This window comes from Hippocampus comes, unplaced genomic scaffold (assembly GCF_001891065.2).
Source record: "Hippocampus comes isolate QL1 unplaced genomic scaffold, H_comes_QL1_v1.1 scaffold347, whole genome shotgun sequence".
Classification (NCBI taxonomy): domain Eukaryota; kingdom Metazoa; phylum Chordata; class Actinopteri; order Syngnathiformes; family Syngnathidae; genus Hippocampus; species Hippocampus comes.
This window is the reverse complement of record NW_017805872.1, coordinates 524,043-544,985: the sequence shown is the minus strand read 5'-3', so window position 1 is coordinate 544,985 and position 20,943 is coordinate 524,043. Positions and strand designations below refer to the sequence as shown.

The following is a 20,943-nucleotide window of genomic DNA, read 5'->3' as shown; positions in this document are numbered from 1 at the left end:
CATATCTTTAACCGCTATTTGGTGAGCTGTGAATTAACTATTAATTAAGTTGACAGAACGACAGAAAAAAACCAACTATTGTTATGGCCGATTCTTGTCATGTACAACATTTCATTTTTCACACTTGCTTTTCTCGAAGTTGGATTTTTCATTGGTCTACAATTCACACGAGCGGCGTCAAGCCAGCAGCTGAACATTTCAGGACAACCAAGTCCGGTCCGGTTTGCTTGACTGGAATGAGAATCCCATGCCGCATGCTCGCATGGTTCACTTCCCTGGTCTCAGAATGCTGATCCTGGACAAGGTTGCTTATACGCAAATGCATACACACTTGCTCAACATGTTGGACATGTTGCGTTGTCGCTTAGATTGTTCCTCCCGCAAATTACTAATGATAAGGGTCCCATTTTGCAGAATCATCTACGTAACCCAACCCGTATGTGAACAACTGATTCACAGCCTAATTTTCTCCAGGTCAGACGACCGCAACACACTCCTCTCGGGTATTACCGGTAATCAAAACTCCCTCTCTCACCTCAAACTGGTTCAGAATGCGGCAACTTGGATTCTCGCTTATTCAAAGAGGTGGAAGCACATCACCCCAATTTGAGCTTCATTTCATTGGCTCCAAGTTTGCTTTAGAATTGATTTGAAGATTCGACTGATTACTTTCAAAGCACAAATGGGCTTGGAGCCACTGAGCTGAACTTTGAACCATCCCAGATGCTCAAGGCTAAAAAAAACAAAGGTGATGGCGCATTTTCCATCGGGGCGGAGTCACTCATTCGTCGAGAACGACCATAACATCTTGTTTACGCTTTCCAGAAGCGTGCTCCCACTTTCACCCAATCTCTCGAACGCTACCGTATATCTCTTTGCAAGTGTTGTCCTCTTCTGACTCCGCCGCCTCCTGAGTTGAAGCGCTGGCCATGGCTTCCTCCTGCTCCCTGGGGAGTTTAATTAGTCTGCTTACTTGGAAATTACCAAATGGAAACGGTCTCGTAGAAGGAGCAGCGGGAAGAACACCGAGTGGTCTAAGTGAAACACCCTTGAGATTTGATCCGTCACTAAGAGCGGGTCCACTTCCAGGCGTTCTTATGCATCTTCATTATACGCTGCCCTGTCATGCGCTTACGCCGTCAGCATGATGGATGACGTCCTTTCATTTGCGCATCGTGGCACCGGTGTCTGAAAACAACATTAGAACTCGCAATCGGGAGGGATTCTTCGTCTGGCTGGACTGAAAGAGAGCAGCAGATGGTTCTCGAAACGGAAAAACCATGACGCAGCGCTTTGCACTTTCGCCTCCCAACGAGATTGAAAACCTGCCGGCTGCCCGGTGGAGTTTGCATGCTCTCCCTGTGCTTGTCGGGGTTCTTTTGAGCTCCCTGCCACAATGACCATTCATTGGACACTGAAATGAAGACAATGGACAACACTGATCCGACAGATGTGAGCTGCTCCGATCCATATATACAAATATATACTTTTTAAAATATATGTGTAGGCGTTGATGTAACTGTCCACGGGTTTAGATTTCACATCGAGATCTCATAGTGTGTACCGTATATAGAGTATATACATCTATATTAATTCATCTGTACATATATAAATTCAAACGAGGAAAGCCCAGTCGTCTTTTCGGGCGCGGTCGCCAAAAACTAACGAAATGAACCGACCGCTGTAACTTGGACAACCGCGAGGAGTCCCGGTAGATTTCAAACGGAGGCCAATCCGTCCGTTTCGATATCCAGACAGCAATATCGAGGTTATATAGGCTCTGCTATGATCTACCGTAGTGCATAAGGTCTCGCAACGGAGAGGTAACATGTTGGAAAGAATGGAGAACATATCCGTGGTAGGAATGAGGTTGCGTCACAAGATGAGGTGGACTTTGCGTTGAGTCCACCGCTCTAGTGTTGTGCCATTTGAAACTGAAAATGTCCTCCTCCCCTTTTGTCCTTTAATTCTCGCTCGTCTCTCTCTCTCTCTCTCTCTCTCACCCGTGGCGCTCAGCTATAGTGCTACATTGAACTCAGTCACCAGAAAGTCCACAAAGTCCTTCTCTTTGGTCTTGAAGGCCTCAGCGATGAGGCGGGCGGCGTCCTTGTGCTCGCGGCCCCTCAGCGAAACCCCATTCACCTCCAGGATCACCTGACCCACCTTCAGCTGACCACAGTTGTGAGCCGAACCGCCTCGCTTGGAAAGAAGAGAAAGACAAACACAAGGTTAGTTTAAATAAATAAGTACAATGATCCTATAGCAGCATATACACCTGGGGCATCCAAATTCAGGACCCCCCCCAGTTTTGGAACCACTGATCTCAATGACACATGAAGTCATTTGCAGGCCCTCACGTCCCAGTTTGCACTTGGCGGGCTTGACCGCAGCCTGTATTTGTCGCATCTTTTCTGAGTCGAGCGCGAAAAGGCAGTGGCATTGGGATTTGTTCCTGTCAGGTTTGGCAGGGCCAAGTCACGCAAATTTGCATTTTGATGATACGTTTAAGCACGCCGTGCCAAACTGTGGATGGAGTCGCTCCAAAGTAGGGCAAAAGCAGACCGAAGCCATCTGCAAGTGGGCATTTTTTCCCCCCCCCATTCTATGGCAGCCACCTTTTGATCGCTTGACGCGTCGCATTCGACTACATTAAGTGTCAGACTCACATTTGTTGGGGGATTGGGGTGGGGGGGGGGGGGGGAAGAGAAAGGCCTTTTGAAAGTGACACTTTCTCGGTGTTGTATTACAGAGCTGTCGCGATTGAATATTTGTTGAATCGAACAGCAGCAAAACGATGTCGCAATATCGCGCAAGAGGCATTTACAAACAGAACAGCTGACGACGTTCAGAATGCAAGAGACAAACAAAAGTGCCTTCACCAAAAATACGAAAAGAATGTAACAACACGGCTGTGACTTCAGAATGCTTCATTCTTAAAGTATCTCCTTTGTATCGAGAGTCTGCGCTGGCAGCGGTTGCTCGACGTCAGTCATCATGATGGGAAGTCAGCAGTGATAACGGGCGCTTCGAGCGATTTGGAAAGATAACGGCTGTGGCCAGGGAGCCGAAGGTGCGCTTATATCAACTTGACTGCGTTCTACAACAGGGACAGAATAATATAGTGCGTCGTGGCTGGGAGTGGAGGCCATCATCTGTCCCTCAAATACAAGCGATGCCCCTCGGACAGCCGGAAAGTAAAGGAATGTTTTCTTCCCTTTCTGCCGTTGCCTTCCCCAAAGTTAATTTATCACGCCGATGCTCAGTCTGGACTGGGGCAAACAATGAGGTTGTGTGCCTTGCTCAAGGGCCTAATAACACAGACTTACCTCTCCCTAGCTGAGAGTTTTCAAAGCTCGTTTTTCCACCTCGGAGACATCCGGTCTCCCTACTCGGCTGTGAAGCGTGACCTCAAGGCCGCCGTGTTAGTCGCGGCTTCAAATGACAATGAAGCCGCTGCGCTGTGATTGATCGGCGACGTGAGCGCGGTTGCGACATGAATAAGGTTGCCTCGGAAGCCGGTTGTTCAGTGGAAATCGGAACACTTCTCGCTTCACTTGATTTAAGAGCGTAAATGAGCAGATCCAAACAAATGGACCGGTGTCTTCATAAATTAGCACCCTGTAAATGTTGCACACATTTTTATGCCAGGGTGAGATTTGAGAGGAGCTGAGAAATATTCTCTGGTGTAAACAGTGCGAATCGACATTTTCAAGTCCGAGACAATGACAAAGCAAAGAGAAGCAAAGGTGTCTCGTCGCTTCACTTGATTTAAGAGCGTAAATGAGCAGATCCAAACAAATGGACCGGTGTCTTCATAAATTAGCACCCTGTAAATGTTGCACACATTTTTATGCCAGGGTGAGATTTGAGAGGAGCTGAGAAATATTCTCTGGCGTAAACATTGCAAAGAGAAGCAAAGGTGTCTCACTGACATCAAATGTGGCGCAATAGTGGATGCATGCCACAGCATGCGCAAACAACCCGCACAAATGACCAGACCTCTGTTTCTCCATCGGCTCAAATCCTGCACCTCGTATGACCGCCACACTCCCTCGTTTCTTCTACCGTAGCCTTCCCACATTTTTGAAAGTGCTGATTTCCAATCCTTTCATCCATCCCGTTGCAATCAGTATCCCTTTTTTTATTTCAATCACCAGCTCACTCGGAAGAAGTTGAGAGACGGCACTAAAGACTTGCGGACGGCTGCCTGAGACGGCTTCGGTCTTTAAAACGTAACGCCGTGTCAGAAAAGGTTGAGCACGATAGTCGCGAGCAAAGGACCTTGTGATGAATAAAATGAAATGGCTCTGTTGTCTATAAGCAAAAAGATACATGCTGACTACGGCACAGCTAATAGTTTTCAATATGTCACACTGAGAGAGGAACACTGGGAAAAACTCCAATGTGAAAATCACACAACGATCCGATGCCGAGTGGTCGGCGAGGCAGGTCGTTGAACGGAAAAAGCGAATGACATGATGACCAACAGGTGCGACGCCGAAGGAGAAGCCCTCCGATGCCACCTGTTGGTCACAAACGGAACAGAAGCGCCGTGCATGATTCCCACTCACCTGTATGGTGACAATTCGTGGCAATGGCTGTCGAGTGTTGGCTCCTCCTTCAATCGCGATGCCCAAAGTGCTCGCACTCTTGGCCACCCTCACTAGAGTGGAGGTGGGCTCCAACAGCCCCGGCTAAAGTCAGGGAAGGAGAATATTCATGACCACGTTGCAAAAAGACGTTGTCGCATATGCTTTGACGCCTGCGGGAGAGTTGAGTTTTGACAAATGATGACTGCCTGACTTTGTTTATTGCTGATCGTATTTTGAAATAGCCTTCTGATAGCCTGCGCGGCTTTCTAATAACTTTCCCATGATCACCAACAAAGCTTCCCCATTTCTGACCTTGCACAACGAACGTCCCTCTCCAGTCTTTTTTTATTTTTTTTTTTTACGACAGTGGTGGATGACGTAAGAGATGGACGTGAATAAAAAACATTGACGGGGGAATTCAAAAACATAAATGCAAAACGAAAGTAAACAGTGAGCAAAAAACAGAGGGAAGATGTTCCGCGTGGAGTGATACGTCTACATTTATGAGAACCAACATTGAGAAAATATGCCCCCCCCAGTGCCCCTTTGCATCTAATTGGAACATTAAATCTTAAATAGCCTCAGAAAGCACTCCTAAAAAGTTTATATCACATTTGAGTCCGGAGGGGAGGCAAAATGATTGAATTAGCACGCAGCGGTTGTCACACGACACCAATCGTTTAATTCCATGAAGCCGATTGAACATTTGAAGTGGCAGAATGCCTGCGGAAATATCGCCATTGGTTTTCATCGCAGCGGTGGACTGCAGAGCAACAAAAGCCCTTTGCTTGTTCTTAAAATAGCCCCGTGCGAGTGCTACAGAGGCCCGGAGCTTCCATCTATGACGTTCCACGCACATCAATGAGGCGAGGGTGGCAGAGGAGCCTCGGTCGAACATCACAGGGCTGTTATTTTTAGGCTGCACCTTTTTTTCCCCCATCGGTCGAATTGGTCCTCACAAAGGTAGACGTCAAACGGCAGATGCACTTGTTGAATCGAATTTATGCATTCCCCTCAACGATTGATACGCTCATTGATTGGCGCCGGGCCCGCAGCTGTTGGGAAGTACCCCCTCACCGGTTTGGTGGGGTTGTCCCCCCCGCCCCCCTGGGTGTCTTGAGGGTGTCGTGTGCATGAGGAGTGGGAGTTGCTGATGTGTCCTGACTCAGCTATGTCCACACCGCTGTCCTCACTGAGAGTCTGGCCACTGTCTGACAGCTGAGACAGGGCGCCACCTGGTGGGGAGGGGAGCAGGCACACGTGAGATCGGCACTCGCAAGCTCATCCGTGCGCTCATCTCAATGCTTTGATTCCGATTCGTTTAATCTTAACAGTATTCTTTTTTTTTTTTTTCCGACACCATTTGGGTGTTTGAGGAAGGCCAAAGCCGGAATCGCATCCTGCACCTGTGCACTGGGAGGCTAACGTGCTGAACCGGTCGACCACGGTGCTCCACAAAAATCTACACACAATATCCCAAAATGACATTGCAAAAAAACTGTTGTTTGATCATTTCTGCAGATTCATTAAGAATAAATAAGAAGTTAAGAAATGTTTTCTCATTTCTAATACATGTCTCGGACACGCAAATAATACTTTGTCTTGGGTGAATAAAAGAATGAATTTCGACCTTGACGAAAAAGACCCCCTTGCTGGGAGCCCAGGTGCGCTTTGTCAGGGCTTGGCTCCCGCGTCATTTCAACCGCGTCGCTGCAATGTGCCTGATTTAGTTACAAAAAGATACGACCTCCTTTCTTATTCCGTGGAGTTAATTTAGCGCACCGTATGCTCCAAACTGGCCCAGCGTGTTTTCTATGCCCTACTTTTCTCACCTCTAGCTTGGGGCAGCGGCCGCACCTCATTGACGTCGGGCTCTGCGTTGGGCCTGTGAACCTCCACCGTAACAAACTGCTGCTTAGAGCCTGGCGACGAGGCTTTGGACATTGTAGCCGGCTTAAGGGGAAGAGACGGAGGAGGAGGAGGAGGAGGAGGAGGTGCGGGGAGCGGGGGCGGAGGTGGCGGTGAAGGGCATGCGTCCGCCACTTTGGCAGCCCTGCTTGGGGACCGGACGCGTGGAAAAGGGCCAACGCTCGGTTGGGCAACCATCGACAAATGATTGGGGGTTTTCTGTTCTCTCTTGGAAGGCGCCAAGAGTTCTCTCTTTCGGATGGCCGCGTAGTCCCGGGAAGGCAACACGGGGGCTTCCCGTTTGTGATGTAGTGAGGGGGACGAAGGGGCGTGAACTGGCTTTTGGTTGCGCTTGGGGCCGGCGGGGGCTGCGAAGCGCAAGCTCGAGTGTGTGGATTCGGACGGGGGGCATTTGGTGAGCTGGTCTCTTCTACTCTTGCGCCTCTGTACCCCTGATGGGGGCGGAGGCTTGAAGGAAGGGGGGGAGTCAGCTGTGGTGGACCGTACGTCATCCTGAAGTGAGAGGATATTTTCCATCATGATAAATTAGCGATGCGGAAAGGACATGCAACGTTGCGACGGCATTTCACACTTTGCATTCTATACTTGAGTGCAATGAACAACGCTGAGACGTGAATGGCCAATAATGCATGAAGTGAGAACTTTAAAAAAAAGAAAAAAGTCACAAAGAACATTAACAAAAGAAAATAAAGCATGATTGGAGAAGCAGGCGGCTGAGAATAATGCTTGCCTAAAAGCTTTCCTCTTGTTTTTGTTTCATCCTCCTGCCGACATTAGCAAGGTAGGAGTGGAATTTTGTCACTGGCCTTTACTCACCATTTTCCGTTCAATAAATCAAGACAGGCGGGAAAAAAAAAAGATCAGCTTCAACCTTGCTTTGGTGCAAAAACTGTACAAAGCCTGCAGGTCGGATTTCATCCATTTCTACCGCCGCTTCACTTCCATCTGAAAATCTGATGGCTTCAACCCGTCCTCCCTTGCGCTACGTCCACGTTTTGCGTGTGCCGGACTGCGGGACTCACCAGAGAGACGTCAGCTAGCAGCAGCGTGTTCAGGCTGTCCAAGGGATCTTGCCGATTTGTATCCGGCGCACCGTCGTTCTAAAAGATGCAGGAGAGGAACGGACGAGTGGAAAGAAGAAATGCAGCCGTGAATCACAAAAGGCTCAGATGTCAGATGAGGTAAAACGGCACCAACAGCCTGAGAGCAGAGGCGTGCATTTATCCCGAAACAAATGCAGAATCTGACTTTCCGAGTAGTGCAAAGGTCGATGAAAAGGCATGCTTACATTTGCATATGCACGCGCACACACATATATATTTTTTTTGGGGGGGGGGGGGTGAGAGGAGGTGCCACTGTATGAAGGAAAGCAAGCCAAAGACTCAAGCACAGCAGAAAAAAAAACAAAATCACTTCAGAGCCAAAAACAGTTGCACGGGAGTATTTTGGGCAAGCCATCTCTTTGTGATCAAAATCGATTTCGACTCGTTCAGAAATGACAAGCGGGAAATAAATCAGTGGACAGTATGAGCAATCGGGCGGGGCGGTCCTCGGAGTTACAACGCGCGCGACGGCGCCATTAAAAATCCTTTTACTGGAGCGAGACGGGAAGAAAAGTGTCCAAATTGATGTTCGATTGCACCCCGTCTTTGTCAGGGAGAAAATGTTAACGGACAGAGAGGAGAGCCCGTTTGGAATATTTCTTTTTCTCCCGGTATGGAGTACACGTCTGCCCACGGGGAAGCGAACGAGCCCTTATCCCACTGTGTATCCGGCATGCGTGGGCTGCCGCTTCGCCGCTTTCCAAAGTTACTCCTACCTCCATCAGATCTATCAGCCAGAGCAGCCTTTCCTAACAGAGGGGGGGAGGGGGGCGGATTAGAAGGTGACAGCGGTGGAGGAGAAACGCATGCTCTCCAATATTGTTGCAATGCTTTGCCATTTTTTCGTAGGAAAGCAGCGAGACGCGGGGCGTTGCCCAAACGACAACTTTCAGGAAATAAATCTCTCTCTCTCTCGACGGTGCGTGGAATCACGCCTCGTGTCGTCTGCTTTACTCCGAGTCATGTTGTGATTGGGCAGCGCCACCTACCCGGGCGGAGCTCAGCGTGGTGTTGGTGGCGACGCTGGCCGAAGACGAGGTCAGAGCGTCGGGGTACGAAACCGCGGACAGAGAGTCCGGCTGGAGCGTGGGCGCTCCCGCCGCGCCCTGTCTTGCCTTGAGAGCCTGGATTTCACGGCGGAGCACCAGTCCGTCGAAGCGCTCCAAGTCCTGCGGGGCGACCAGGCCGCGCACTTCTGACAGTAGAGAGAACTGCGGGAAAATGAAGAGAGTCATACCAATGGAAAACATTCGCATGATTCATCAATAGAGTAAAGAGTGTTCCGGGGAGTGTTTTGTTTCCGTTGCGCGAACATAAACGATCTGTTCATGGTTCACGTCGTTGCTACAATGTTGAGAATCTTGATGAAGACAAGTACAGAGGCAGAGAAAAGACATTTATACAATTGATTGTGGCCCATTTTGTTGTAACTCAACATTAATTCTTCCTATGTTGTTTATTTTATTTTTTTTTTTCCCCCCCAGTTTGGAAAAACACTTGAAATTGTAAAAAGTGGCAGGCGCACAGCTTTAAATATAGTACAAGGCCTCGGAAAAAGCTTTCAGAACGCAATTTGACAAAGTGGCGTATATTTATCATACTGACCCAAAAAAAGTAGTGGAAGGACAACCAAAATAAAAAATAGAATCGCGCATCAACAACTAACCCATCTCCAGAGATTCACATTAAGAAAAACAAACAACAAACCCATTCCTGCCTCATGGCTTTCTTGTTTCTTTTCCTTTTTTTTTTTTTTTAACCTTTGTCTTTTCATCCTAATCTCTTTGGCCGCTCGTCCCTCACCTTTGCATGCGTGTTGAGCAGTTCAAAAAGCGCCATGACGAGCTGCTCCACGCCGACGTGTCCATCCCGATACTCTTCCAAGTAGTATCCCATCGTTTGCCGCTCCGACTCGGTCAGAAGGTGACGCGCTTGCTCTTCCAGCATCGCTCGGGACTGGTTCACCAGGCTCGACAAGGTCACCTGCGATCCGGCCACCCCCTTGTAAAAACCAGCCTGAAAAAAAGATACACATGCTAAGTTTTACATTCAATAGGATTTGACGGACAGGGTTGCGAGGCCAGGGCAGCCCAGAGAGGGATGACGGATGATGAACGAAGACAGAGGACGGCGGGTCGTCGCTTCATCCTAGTTGATGCTTTTCAAAAGAACGCTGTTGGTTGAAGGAAAAACAGATGAGGACAAATAGGCGTGGAAAGGGAAGAAGGCTAAAAACCGCAGGGACTCGGTAGGTGAAGGTAGAGCAGGATGGGTGGGGGGGAGGGGGCGTTCAATCGGAAACAAACGCCGCAAGCTGATTAGGGCGGTGCGTCCTTCTATTTGAATGTCCTACTTTCATCACTGGAGCATTTACATTTCGAGATAGATGCATCGATCGATTGATAGACAGACAGACAGACATATTTATGACATGACAGGGGGAGTTGTGCACAGTATCTCGTGTTTCATTGCCCACAGGGAGCGTTCGGATTTAATCACAGCGCAAGCTATAATGGCTCTCCATCAGACAGACTAATGAGAGTGCTTTGAGATTGAAAGAAGAGTGTGGATCCTCAAGTCATATTCTGTTTGCTGCTCCTTGTCGGGCCTCAACCTACCAGCGTCTCAAGCCTTCAAAAAGAAGAAAAATAAATAAATAGACAGCTGCTGTTTCTCAACACAACTTCCTTTTCCCCTCCATGCATACAGAATGAAATGATGAGCGGCAGAATCAATTTGCGGGGCGGAGCAGAATTTTAAGTTTGCCACAATTAATTAACGCGCATGGAGGAACGAGCCATTTATATGCGTTTGCTTAGAAGACAGTACAGTATATCGAACCGTGATACAAAAACCTCTCCTCATAATAAAAATGTGCAGGGACGTGATAAGACAAAGGGATTTTTTTTTTTTTTTGTAACTAAATTGCCATTTTAAATGGCTGCTTTCAGAAGCTACGGCTCGAGCAGCACAAGATCAGTGCTTCGGGCGCTCCTTTGTGCCCTTCGTCATGAGACTTGACAACAACGCTGTCGGCAGAAAAGTGAGTGACTGCGATTGAAATGAACAAAACTGAAACTATGCCAAACCCCCCCCCCCAAAAAAAATGTGTTTGGGGTTGCACTGCCAAATCTTCACTAAAAGGTTAAATTATTAAAAAAAAAAAAAAAATGAACCTTCTTTTAAACGCCGTCTTCAGACTAACAGTTCACACCCTAAAAATAATCAGTGACCTTTCCCTTCTTTCCCTCGGCCTTAGTCTTATGCCACGGAAGGGTTTCTTCACTAGCGGTGCCGCAGAGGTTGCAAAGGTCGCGCCTGGCGTGCACCAAAACGCCCATCGGCTGTAGGGCGACAAACGGTGCGATGTCGGTGTGGCAAAGCGACGCAAGTGTTGAAATATCAAGAAATAAATACAACTGAAAACCGAAGGAAGGACAAATCAATCGGCATCCTTTTCCATCCATCCGAGTGAGAGACATCATACAACTATGAAACGGTGACCACCATTTATTTTTTTTTAAAGCTTTTTTTTTTTTTTTTTTTTCCCCAGACCAAAGGGAGAGAAAACGATTTCATCAATCAGCCTCAGTCTATTCATTCGGTCGGCCGTGAGCCCCCCCCCCCCCTTTTTGTGACAGACTCCAAGGGCAACAATCAGAAATACTGCTCCCCTCGCTGCGGTTACTCGGCCGCGCTCATTCATCACCGGATTCATTTCGACTTTTAAAGTTTGCCATCCTGAGATCTGCCACTTTGCAGTGAACTCCGAGTGGAAGAATGACTTAGCACTCTCGAAATAGGACATTTTATGATTGAATGCGGAATACGGTCTGCGCCACTGCACTCAGCCAGCCTTTGGAGTTCCCTCGGAGGCCCGTCTGAGTGGAATGGAAGTCGGCTGCGAGCGTGAACTCGAGCGCACGAATATGGCAGTCGTTAGATTAGCCCGAGAGTATACAGAGTGGAACGCGTAACGAGGCCAAACGGTCGTGCCAGTTCGTTCTGTCTGTTGTATGCTGTCAGCGATTCGAAAAGAATCACTTGAAATCGCCCATTCCGAAATCACCAGCGCATATTCTTCGCGCCAAGAATAAGCAATTTTGAAGCCGATAGAAAATATTTATCAATAAGAACCACGGCGCAATCATTGTCCAAAGCCAACAAAACTGGATGAAGGATGAAACCACCAGAGTATTAATTATTAACGTATGCGGAAGGCGCAGATGACGGAAAAAAAAACAGCAGTGGATGACAGAGCTGTATAAACAAGGCCCCAAAATTCTGCAACAATCTCCAGAGGGCACGAGTGAAGATAATCACAATCTCCAGTTTGCAGAACACTTTGTGAACTCGAGTCCTGAGCTGCACCAGAATATGCAAGCCACTCATTAGCATGTTTTCCTCTTTTGAAGTCAAATACAAATGTTTTCAGTCCACAAAAATAATTTGGCCTCACTGTTCCAAAAAGCAAAACAAAACGCTGGCTTTTGAGGGCTTTTCAACTATTTTTCCATTTTTTTTGCAAGTGAGCGGTCATCCTGCTAGCCCGAAGTGTTCAACGGACGATGAATGGGTTCGCGGAGTTTTATTCTGCCACACATCAAAATGGAGATCGGCCTAAAAATATCCACATCCGTTGGGCTTGATTACAAAGAACAATATTTCTCCAATGCCCCACGCAGATGTAGCTTAGCGTTCTCACTCGCTATTTAGCCGCGCGCTCGCCGTACCCTGAAACATCCCATCTCGAGTTGTTTGCTTGAACGTGCCCTTAAATACAGAAATGGCTGCCCTGTGTAAACACTTTAAACCCTCTTTACACCAGCTGTCTGAAACTAATTCATCTCTCCTCCTCCTTAAATATCTCCCGCCCTCCCTCTTGTACCTTTTTGCCCATCTGTCAAGAAAAGAATGTCCATCAGAGACTTGGTAATGAGAAGTGAGCTATTCCCCCCCCCCCCCTCATCAGCAGCTTTCTCGTCCAACAATACTCCTTCTATTTCTTCATTCCCACATGGCCCTGAACTTCCCTGAAAAGTCAAAGTCAACATTAAAGTCGGTGGAAGCGCCGCCAAATATGAGAGGGGTGTGAGGGGCTTCGTCATTGGTGATTTGTTCATGCACATGACCACTGATAAATGGAAAGATCAAAAGATTCACGCGGCGTTGAAAATCCTGCCTGCCATTAAATGCTATTCAGCTGCCACTCATAATCGGAATCGGTGGTTAAAGACCTCAAATGTTCAGGACAATGCAATTCAAAGAACTTACTGAAAATGTCATTTTTGTTCGACGCATATTCAAAATATGAACAAATCAAAGACTCGTGTGGATAGTCGGTTCAAATTGGAGTGCATTAGGATGTCAAATTTTGACAGCTAAGTCGGTAAAAAGCACACATCCCGCCGACAGAGAGATGCTACTCACGTATCGTGTTTTGTAACGCTCACCTTTCCTGCAGCAGAAGCTCCCTGGTCCACGGAGTAACTGTGAAAAAAAAAAGGACAAATTTAGTCAAAGAATCTAAATTGCCCTTGAATGAGACGTTACGTCAATCGGCAAAACTGGGAGACGTGAACGTGTACGCTGAGACTGACGCGCACGAGCACTCTGTGAATTGATTTGCGTATGTTGAGACTGTCATCGAGCCAAATTTTTTTTTTTTTTTTTTTTTTATGCTGTATGGTCACCACATATTTGAATTAGAAAACGGACACTTCAAACACCTCCGTTGGTGTTTTTTGAAACGCTGTATCTGGATCAATCGAGGTGGCATCCATATGCAAAAATGGGCGATGGAATTGAATTGTAACGCTCCGAATTGGGAGATTCCCCAAGTCTCGATGCCATCAAAATACGCAAAGCTATGAAGTGAATAATTGATTGCTCATTTTGTCTCTTCGAATTCGGCCCAGTGCAAAAGACGATGCTCACCCTGACAGACTGCCGTCTGCACTCTGTGAATTGATTTGCGTATGTTGAGACTGTCATCGAGCCAAATCTTTTTTTTTTTTTTTTTTTTTTTATGCTGTATGGTCACCACATATTTGAATTAGAAAACGGACACTTCAAACACCTCCGTTGGTGTTTTTTGAAACGCTGTATCTGGATCAATTGAGATGGCATCCATATGCAAAAATCGGTGATGAAATTCAATTGTAACGCTCCGAATTGGGAGATTCCCCAAGTCTCGATGCCATCAAAATATGCAAAGCTATGAAGCGAATAATTGATTGCTCATTTTGTCTCTTCGAATTCTGCCCAACGCAAAAGACGATGCTCACCCTGCCAGACTGCCGTCAGCGGAGCTCTCCGCAATCTGGGAGCTGGCAATCCACTTGGTCTCGCCCACCACCGTCCTGGCGTGAGGCAAGCGGCCCACATCTTTCACCGTCATCATCAGGTGCCGCGACGATTTCAGTACTCTGACGGCTTCGTCGTGAGGCACGTTCAGGAAGCTGCGGCCGTTGACTTCCAGAATTTGATCGCCAACCTGCGACGGGGGCAGGGAACAGAAAGGAGCGGTGGAGGGGCAAGACTGCGAGGGCGGGCTGGGCAGAGACTGTGACACGCACGGGTACGTAGGTCAAAGGTCAAAGAGAGGTCACATGACAGATGGAGGAGGTAGAGGCGATTGAAATCACGAGATGGTCGTCCGTTCTTGGTGACGCGTTTGGGGCCGTTCACCACGGGCAGGGGCGCGCCCCTTTTTTCCCCTCAACTGCGCTACATTGAACTCAACCGCTTGCTCATTCCCATCCACGGAGATAAATTGTACATTTGAGACATCCTTCACCATTTTTCAAAATTGATTTATGTTTTTTAATTTTTCTGACATCCCGAGCTTGCCCGCAGCATCGCAATCATGTTCCGCGGCACCCGCAGTCGAACGGAGGTCCATTCTCCACATTGCGTTTCTGCACGGGCACCATTTGTGACCATTTGAGTTTGGCGCATTACAGATGGAAAAAAACAAAGGGACCTAAAATGGCATTTACGGATGCAATGAATCAAGAAATAAATGCAAACAAGCCGGATTGCTTTGAGGCCAGACACGGCCGCCCCAGCAAACAGTTGCCATCGCAGCTGTCAGGTAGAACGAAAGGCTCAGGGACAGATTCGCAAAAGGCGATTATAAGCGGCGCGTTGCAACTCCGTTTGACAAAAGAGACTAAAAATTGACAAGAACCGCTCGTTACCGAGCGCCGTGTTTGACGTCCCTTCACTTTGGTGAATGCTGGGAAAGGAGCATCGGCGCAGTTGTCGCCACCGCATTCCTTTTTCGACCCGTCTGTTGGTCGAACGTGTGCTTAAATTGTCACCAATTGGAGTCAGGTGCTAACGCCGCGAGCAACGACGACAATCAGACGAGCCCACTGTATGCCTTGATGAGTATCGATTATGTTTCGGGAAGAATAAGGGCCGGCCGGCATTGTTGCCGTATTCAACTGGCGACTTATGTTGCTTTCTGCCCTCGCCTCCCTCCCTCTGGCTCCTCATTATGGGGCTGCCCGTTCTCCTATCTTCTCCTTCATTACGCTTCCATTTGAGACATGATGGTTCCCTGCGCTGCGTCGCAAGCATTTCATTTGCTGCGGTCAATCTCCGCGCCGCAGCAGAGATGCTGCAGGGCTGCTCTATTCAATACAACGCAACAAAAGCAGTCAGGTGTGCGACTGATCAATGATGCTGTATGACGGCACTTTCTGGAAGGACGACAAAAGTCACTTCCGGCCGCACTTACTCAAATGTCACGAGTTTCAAGTTGCGGCGAATTTGTGCGTGCAAAGGCGCAAGGCTTCGATTCCGGCTCCGGCCTTCCTCTGTGGACTTTGCGTGTTCTTTCGTGCCCACGTGGGTTTTCTCCGGGTACTCCGCTTTCCTCCCGCATTCCAAAAACATGCGTGGCAGGCTAATGACAGGTCATTTTCTGACAGGATTCACAAATTAGACGAGTGTTTGCCTTTAGGCAATGTCGTTTCCCTTTCAGTTGAAAGCAAGTGGCAAAATGGCCACTCCCTTGGCATGAATCAAAACAAGTGGATGTTACTGATTAATTCATGATCCACAAACACAATATTATTCAGAACACCGACTTTAAAGGCGTTTTGGATTTGATGGAATGGGGAAAAAAAAAACAAAAACACAATTTGTTGCCATCATGGTGGTTTTGTATTTCAGGGGGCTTATAAAAAATGTAAATCACTTTGAATTGTATTGACTGTGAAGAAAATAAAAAACAGGATTTCCTTGATCATTTCGAAAACTGTAGCTATGTTTCGACACACCCCGCGTGTTTACCAGTCATCTCCAAATCGTGGGCTCCACTCTGATGGAAACGCTCTCAATCAAATGCCGGGTGCATGGCCCAACTTTTCTTCAACATTAACAAAGATCATTCCTCAACAGTGAGTGATTTTAGATGGCAACAAAACAAAACAAAACAAAACAAAAACAGAGTTGCTGGCTCCCGGCGGCAAGCAGCGGTTGTTATCCCCTCCCTAAAAAGGTCCCCGGTGGCTCGTGTGTATGAGAAAGACGAGCCGCCCGTTAACAGGTCCGACTGTGATCAATGGACCTCCGGGTAGCCATCAGGCTTTACTGCTGTCTGTATGCGGCCCCCCCCCAATTTGAATCTCCTATTTATTGAAGACGGAAACCGGGACCTGCCTTCGCTGTTACAATATGCAGGCGCACCGTGACGATCGTATTCACCTCGCTTCACATTCCCACCCCTGCAAAATGGCCGCAATAAACCGGCGACGCTTGCAGTCATTTCAATATTTCGACTCTTTCATGTAGCGAGCGCTAAATGACGTGGCGTAACACCTGCGTATTTCCAGTGTTATACTCCGCTGTGAATTAGCACGGCAGTAAATAAGAAGAAAACATCTTGTGGGTAGCTCTCGAATGATTGGAATCAAAACTGAGCCCCCATTTAATTTCAAATCTTGTCCTGACTGTGTCACCATAGTTTGAGTGTCATTGTGAGTGATTGCCAAATACCAGATGACGGGATTGTCAGTGAATGACCTTGTTGTTTGCTAAGCCGCTTTTTTTTTTTTTTTTTTTAGTGGTCACACCGTGTTATGTGCTGTCTCAGCAGGCTTGCTTTATCATCAGACGGGATGGAAAATCACCCCCCTGTGCAAATGAGAACTCCTTGGCCTGGAGCCACGAACATGCTCACAGCTTTCCTTCGTTTAGTTTGCCATCCCTCATGTGCGTTTCAATGTTTCGGCTTGGGGTTCAGGAAAAGAAAAAAAAGAAAAATCAAAACTTAAGGATGAAATGCAATTCAGAAAATATGACTTGTATGATTTATATGAGACAAGAAAAGAAAAATAATAGGGGAAAGAAGGGGGGGACAACTTGGCGTATGCTGTCAGTCTAGCAGGTCAGATTTTAAATCCATCATCATTTTGGTGTCTTGTGTTTGTTACAACTCAGGGTTCATCCATCTCAGCAGTGTGATCCGCGCTCACATTTGCTACTCCGTTCCCCGTAGCAACCATCCGCCTCTTTGGGAGAGAAAGAGCTGGCGCGAGAGGAATTGAAGGCGAGAGATTGTCTGCATATCGGATGTTAAATATGATGATCGACAGTCTTCTGGCTAAACCGTTCCGCTTCAACGCGAAACAGCGTTTTGGATTTGATGGAATGGGGAAAAAAAAAACAAAAACACAATTTGTTGCCATCATGGTGGTTTTGTATTTCAGGGGGCTTATAAAAAATGTAAATCACTTTGAATTGTATTGACTGTGAAGAAAATAAAAAACAGGATTTCCTTGATCATTTCGAAAACTGTAGCTATGTTTCGACACACCCCGCGTGTTTACCAGTCATCTCCAAATCGTGGGCTCCACTCTGATGGAAACGCTCTCAATCAAATGCCGGGTGCATGGCCCAACTTTTCTTCAACATTAACAAAGATCATTCCTCAACAGTGAGTGAGCAGAGATGGCAACAAAACAAAACAAAACAAAACAAAAACAGAGTTGCTGGCTCCCGGCGGCAAGCAGCGGTTGTTATCCCCTCCCTAAAAAGGTCCCCGGTGGCTCGTGTGTATGAGAAAGACGAGCCGCCCGTTAACAGGTCCGACTGTGATCAATGGACCTCCGGGTAGCCATCAGGCTTTACTGCTGTCTGTATGCGGCCCCCCCCCAATTTGAATCTCCTATTTATTGAAGACGGAAACCGGGACCTGCCTTCGCTGTTACAATATGCAGGCGCACCGTGACGATCGTATTCACCTCGCTTCACATTCCCACCCCGGCAAAATGGCCGCAATAAACCGGCGACGCTTGCAGCCATTTCAATATTTCGACTCTTTCATGTAGCGAGCGCTAAATGACGTGGCGTAACACCTGCGTATTTCCAGTGTTATACTCCGCTGTGAATTAGCACGGCAGTAAATAAGAAGAAAACATCTTGTGGGTAGCTCTCGAATGATTGGAATCAAAACTGAGCCCCCATTTAATTTCAAATCTTGTCCTGACTGTGTCACCATAGTTTGAGTGTCATTGTGAGTGATTGCCAAATACCAGATGACGGGATTGTCAGTGAATGACCTTGTTGTTTGCTAAGCCGCTTTTTTTTTTTTTTTTTTTAGTGGTCACACCGTGTTATGTGCTGTCTCAGCAGGCTTGCTTTATCATCAGACGGGATGGAAAATCACCCCCCTGTGCAAATGAGAACTCCTTGGCCTGGAGCCACGAACATGCTCACAGCTTTCCTTCGTTTAGTTTGCCATCCCTCATGTGCGTTTCAATGTTTCGGCTTGGGGTTCAGGAAAAGAAAAAAAAGAAAAATCAAAACTTAAGGATGAAATGCAATTCAGAAAATATGACTTGTATGATTTATATGAGACAAGAAAAGAAAAATAATAGGGGAAAGAAGGGGGGGACAACTTGGCGTATGCTGTCAGTCTAGCAGGTCAGATTTTAAATCCATCATCATTTTGGTGTCTTGTGTTTGTTACAACTCAGGGTTCATCCATCTCAGCAGTGTGATCCGCGCTCACATTTGCTACTCCGGTCTCCATAGCAACCATCCGCCTCTTTGGGAGAGAAAGAGCTGGCGCGAGAGGAATTGAAGGCGAGAGATTGTCTGCATATCGGATGTTAAATATGATGATCGACAGTCTTCTGGCTAAACCGTTCCGCTTCAACGCGAAACAGATGAGGAGAATCAAGTCGCATGAAAAAGCAGTCAGAAGAAATTACAGAGGCAGTTTGTTTGGGTTTCTCTCCCCCCCCCCCCCTTGGTTTGCCTGCAGGCGAATTACTGCATGGTCATCATCGCAAATACAGTATGACCTTTTCTCTGACCACTTGAATGAAATTAAATCGAACCAGAACAATGTTTACAATAGGGCAATGCATCCGTATCTATGTCGCTATAGCGATGTAGCCATCTATCTATTTCGCTAGCTATCTTCCAACGGGGGATGCAAATCCATCCATCCATCCATCCTTTGTCTTTTCTGCTGATCCTGTTCGACATCACAGGGGAGGTGATGGAGCACATCCCCGGCTTATCCAATCAATCACCAGACTGACACAGAAAGACAACCATTTGCGCTCACATTCACAACGGCGGACAACAGAAGAAGAGTTGTCAGTGACCCTCACGCACACGAGGGAGGAAGCGAGAGTTAGCAGGAAATATCCACAATATGCCCGAAGGAACGGTAATGACTCGGAGTTTATCCAGACGGTCTTCAATGCTTGGTCATGTTTTTAAAAGTGAGCAAGAGGAAGGAAAACAAAGTAGCGGTACCTTGAGCCCTCCGCACTCTGCTGCCGAGCCGTGGTCCACTCCGGTGATGTAAATACCCAAGGCGTATTCCGCTCCCCCTCGGATCATGAGGCCCAGAGATCGACCGTCATCCAAAACCAAGTTGACCTATCGATGACAGTGAGATTAGTACGGATGGTCCAATCAGCGGTAAACACATCTGAGATTTGATTTTGCAGCCATATGGACCAGCCGTTGATAACCCGATAAAGATTCTGACAGTCATATCAAACCTTTGGACACTTTCCATATGACATAATGTTATTTTATTCTTATCTACCGATCATATATTGTGTCAGTACGGGTAATACCAGTTCCTTTGACACAAAGGACACGTTTAGTGACGGCTTAGCCATGCCCAATATTCATTTGGGATTATTATCAAGAAAGCCGATGGTAAATGTATGCCGTTCCGTGGCTGGGATAGGGAAAGACGTTTCCATGTACCGAATTTTTATAAGGACACAGTCATTTAATTTTGCATCGGTTGATGATGCCGCGATTCAGTGGCTAAAATCTCTGGATTGACAACGACTGCCCAACTGGGAAAAACCCAAACTGCTTCGTCCAGCGAGAAAAATGAGGACATCATCATTTTTTTTTTCTTTTGATTTATACGTACTCGTAACTCTCAGATGATGAAAATGTGAAAGATCTGGAGTAATACAAGTTCTCAGCATGTCTGACTCTTGCTTTGACGGTTATGTGATGGTTACAGGGTCAGTTTTGCGGGATTTATGATGTAATTACTGTGCCCGTTAATAATGGCGGTTTTCATCACGCCGATTGTAAATGGAGCCGTTTATTATTCAGTGAACAGCAAGGAATGTGTGCCATGCGAAAACAAGATCTTATTTTTCACTTTAGGCACCCTACCGGTTATATTATTGACCTTGGCTGGATATGAATGGTGGACTGTATTTATATTTATTCTTTTTTTCAATGACCCGATCCTGTTTTTTTTTTTTTTTTTAATTGATAACTACAGCCCGGTTTTGTTCGATCACTATTGTGAGCGTTGATAGCAACGTGAAAATGGAAGCCATTTAGTATTTAGTTGCAGTGTGAAAGGAGTCACATGATCCACACGGCCAGGCAAAAAGGACTTCCAGGAGTCAAAATGTCCAATGTGAAATAAAAAGCCCGTTACTTTTTGCAGTCTTGGGTCTATTCAAAAATGAACGGCCATTACAGAGGCAACATCTTCTGTGGTCCCTTCGGGGGAAGTGGTCACGATTTTGGAAATGAGATAGATGAGGTTACTTTCAATGACAGAATTTCCTCTTGCCTTTTTTTTTTTAAACGCGCGTTAATATTCTAGTTTTCCGGCTCATCGAGCGCTTGAAGACGGTCGACGGTCTGAGAAGTATCACGTCAATATAAAAATAACATTTTCGTAAGCAGCACCGCATCAAGCAGAACCAGTTCAAAAGCCCATCATGGAAACGGGCCCCCCCCGATTGTAACTACGAATTCAACTGGGCCTCCGGCGTTCCTTCTCGGTGCCCGGTTTCTCA

At 47.0% G+C, this 20,943-nt stretch overlaps 1 protein-coding gene across 4 annotated transcripts in view; it reads right to left on the bottom strand.

The window, feature by feature from the left end:
* Positions 1-983: 983 nt before the first annotated feature.
* whrna (whirlin a) overlaps positions 984-20,943 on the bottom strand; it is a 39,679-nt gene continuing 19,719 nt past the window's right edge. Inside the window, exons 3-13 of one of the 4 annotated variants that reach the window (XM_019888778.1) lie at positions 19,409-19,534; positions 13,912-14,120; positions 13,078-13,114; positions 9,428-9,640; positions 8,614-8,835; positions 8,341-8,373; positions 7,544-7,621; positions 6,425-7,013; positions 5,670-5,827; positions 4,572-4,694; positions 984-2,199 (exon numbers count right to left, since the gene is read on the bottom strand). In XM_019888778.1, coding sequence (XP_019744337.1) covers positions 2,017-2,199; positions 4,572-4,694; positions 5,670-5,827; positions 6,425-7,013; positions 7,544-7,621; positions 8,341-8,373; positions 8,614-8,835; positions 9,428-9,640; positions 13,078-13,114; positions 13,912-14,120; positions 19,409-19,534 — 1,971 coding nt within the window. In that variant the 3' untranslated portion in view covers positions 984-2,016. The remainder of the gene's footprint in view (positions 2,200-4,571; positions 4,695-5,669; positions 5,828-6,424; positions 7,014-7,543; positions 7,622-8,340; positions 8,374-8,613; positions 8,836-9,427; positions 9,641-13,077; positions 13,115-13,911; positions 14,121-19,408; positions 19,535-20,943) is intronic. The other 3 variants (XM_019888779.1, XM_019888780.1, XM_019888781.1) reach the window with 3 other exon arrangements.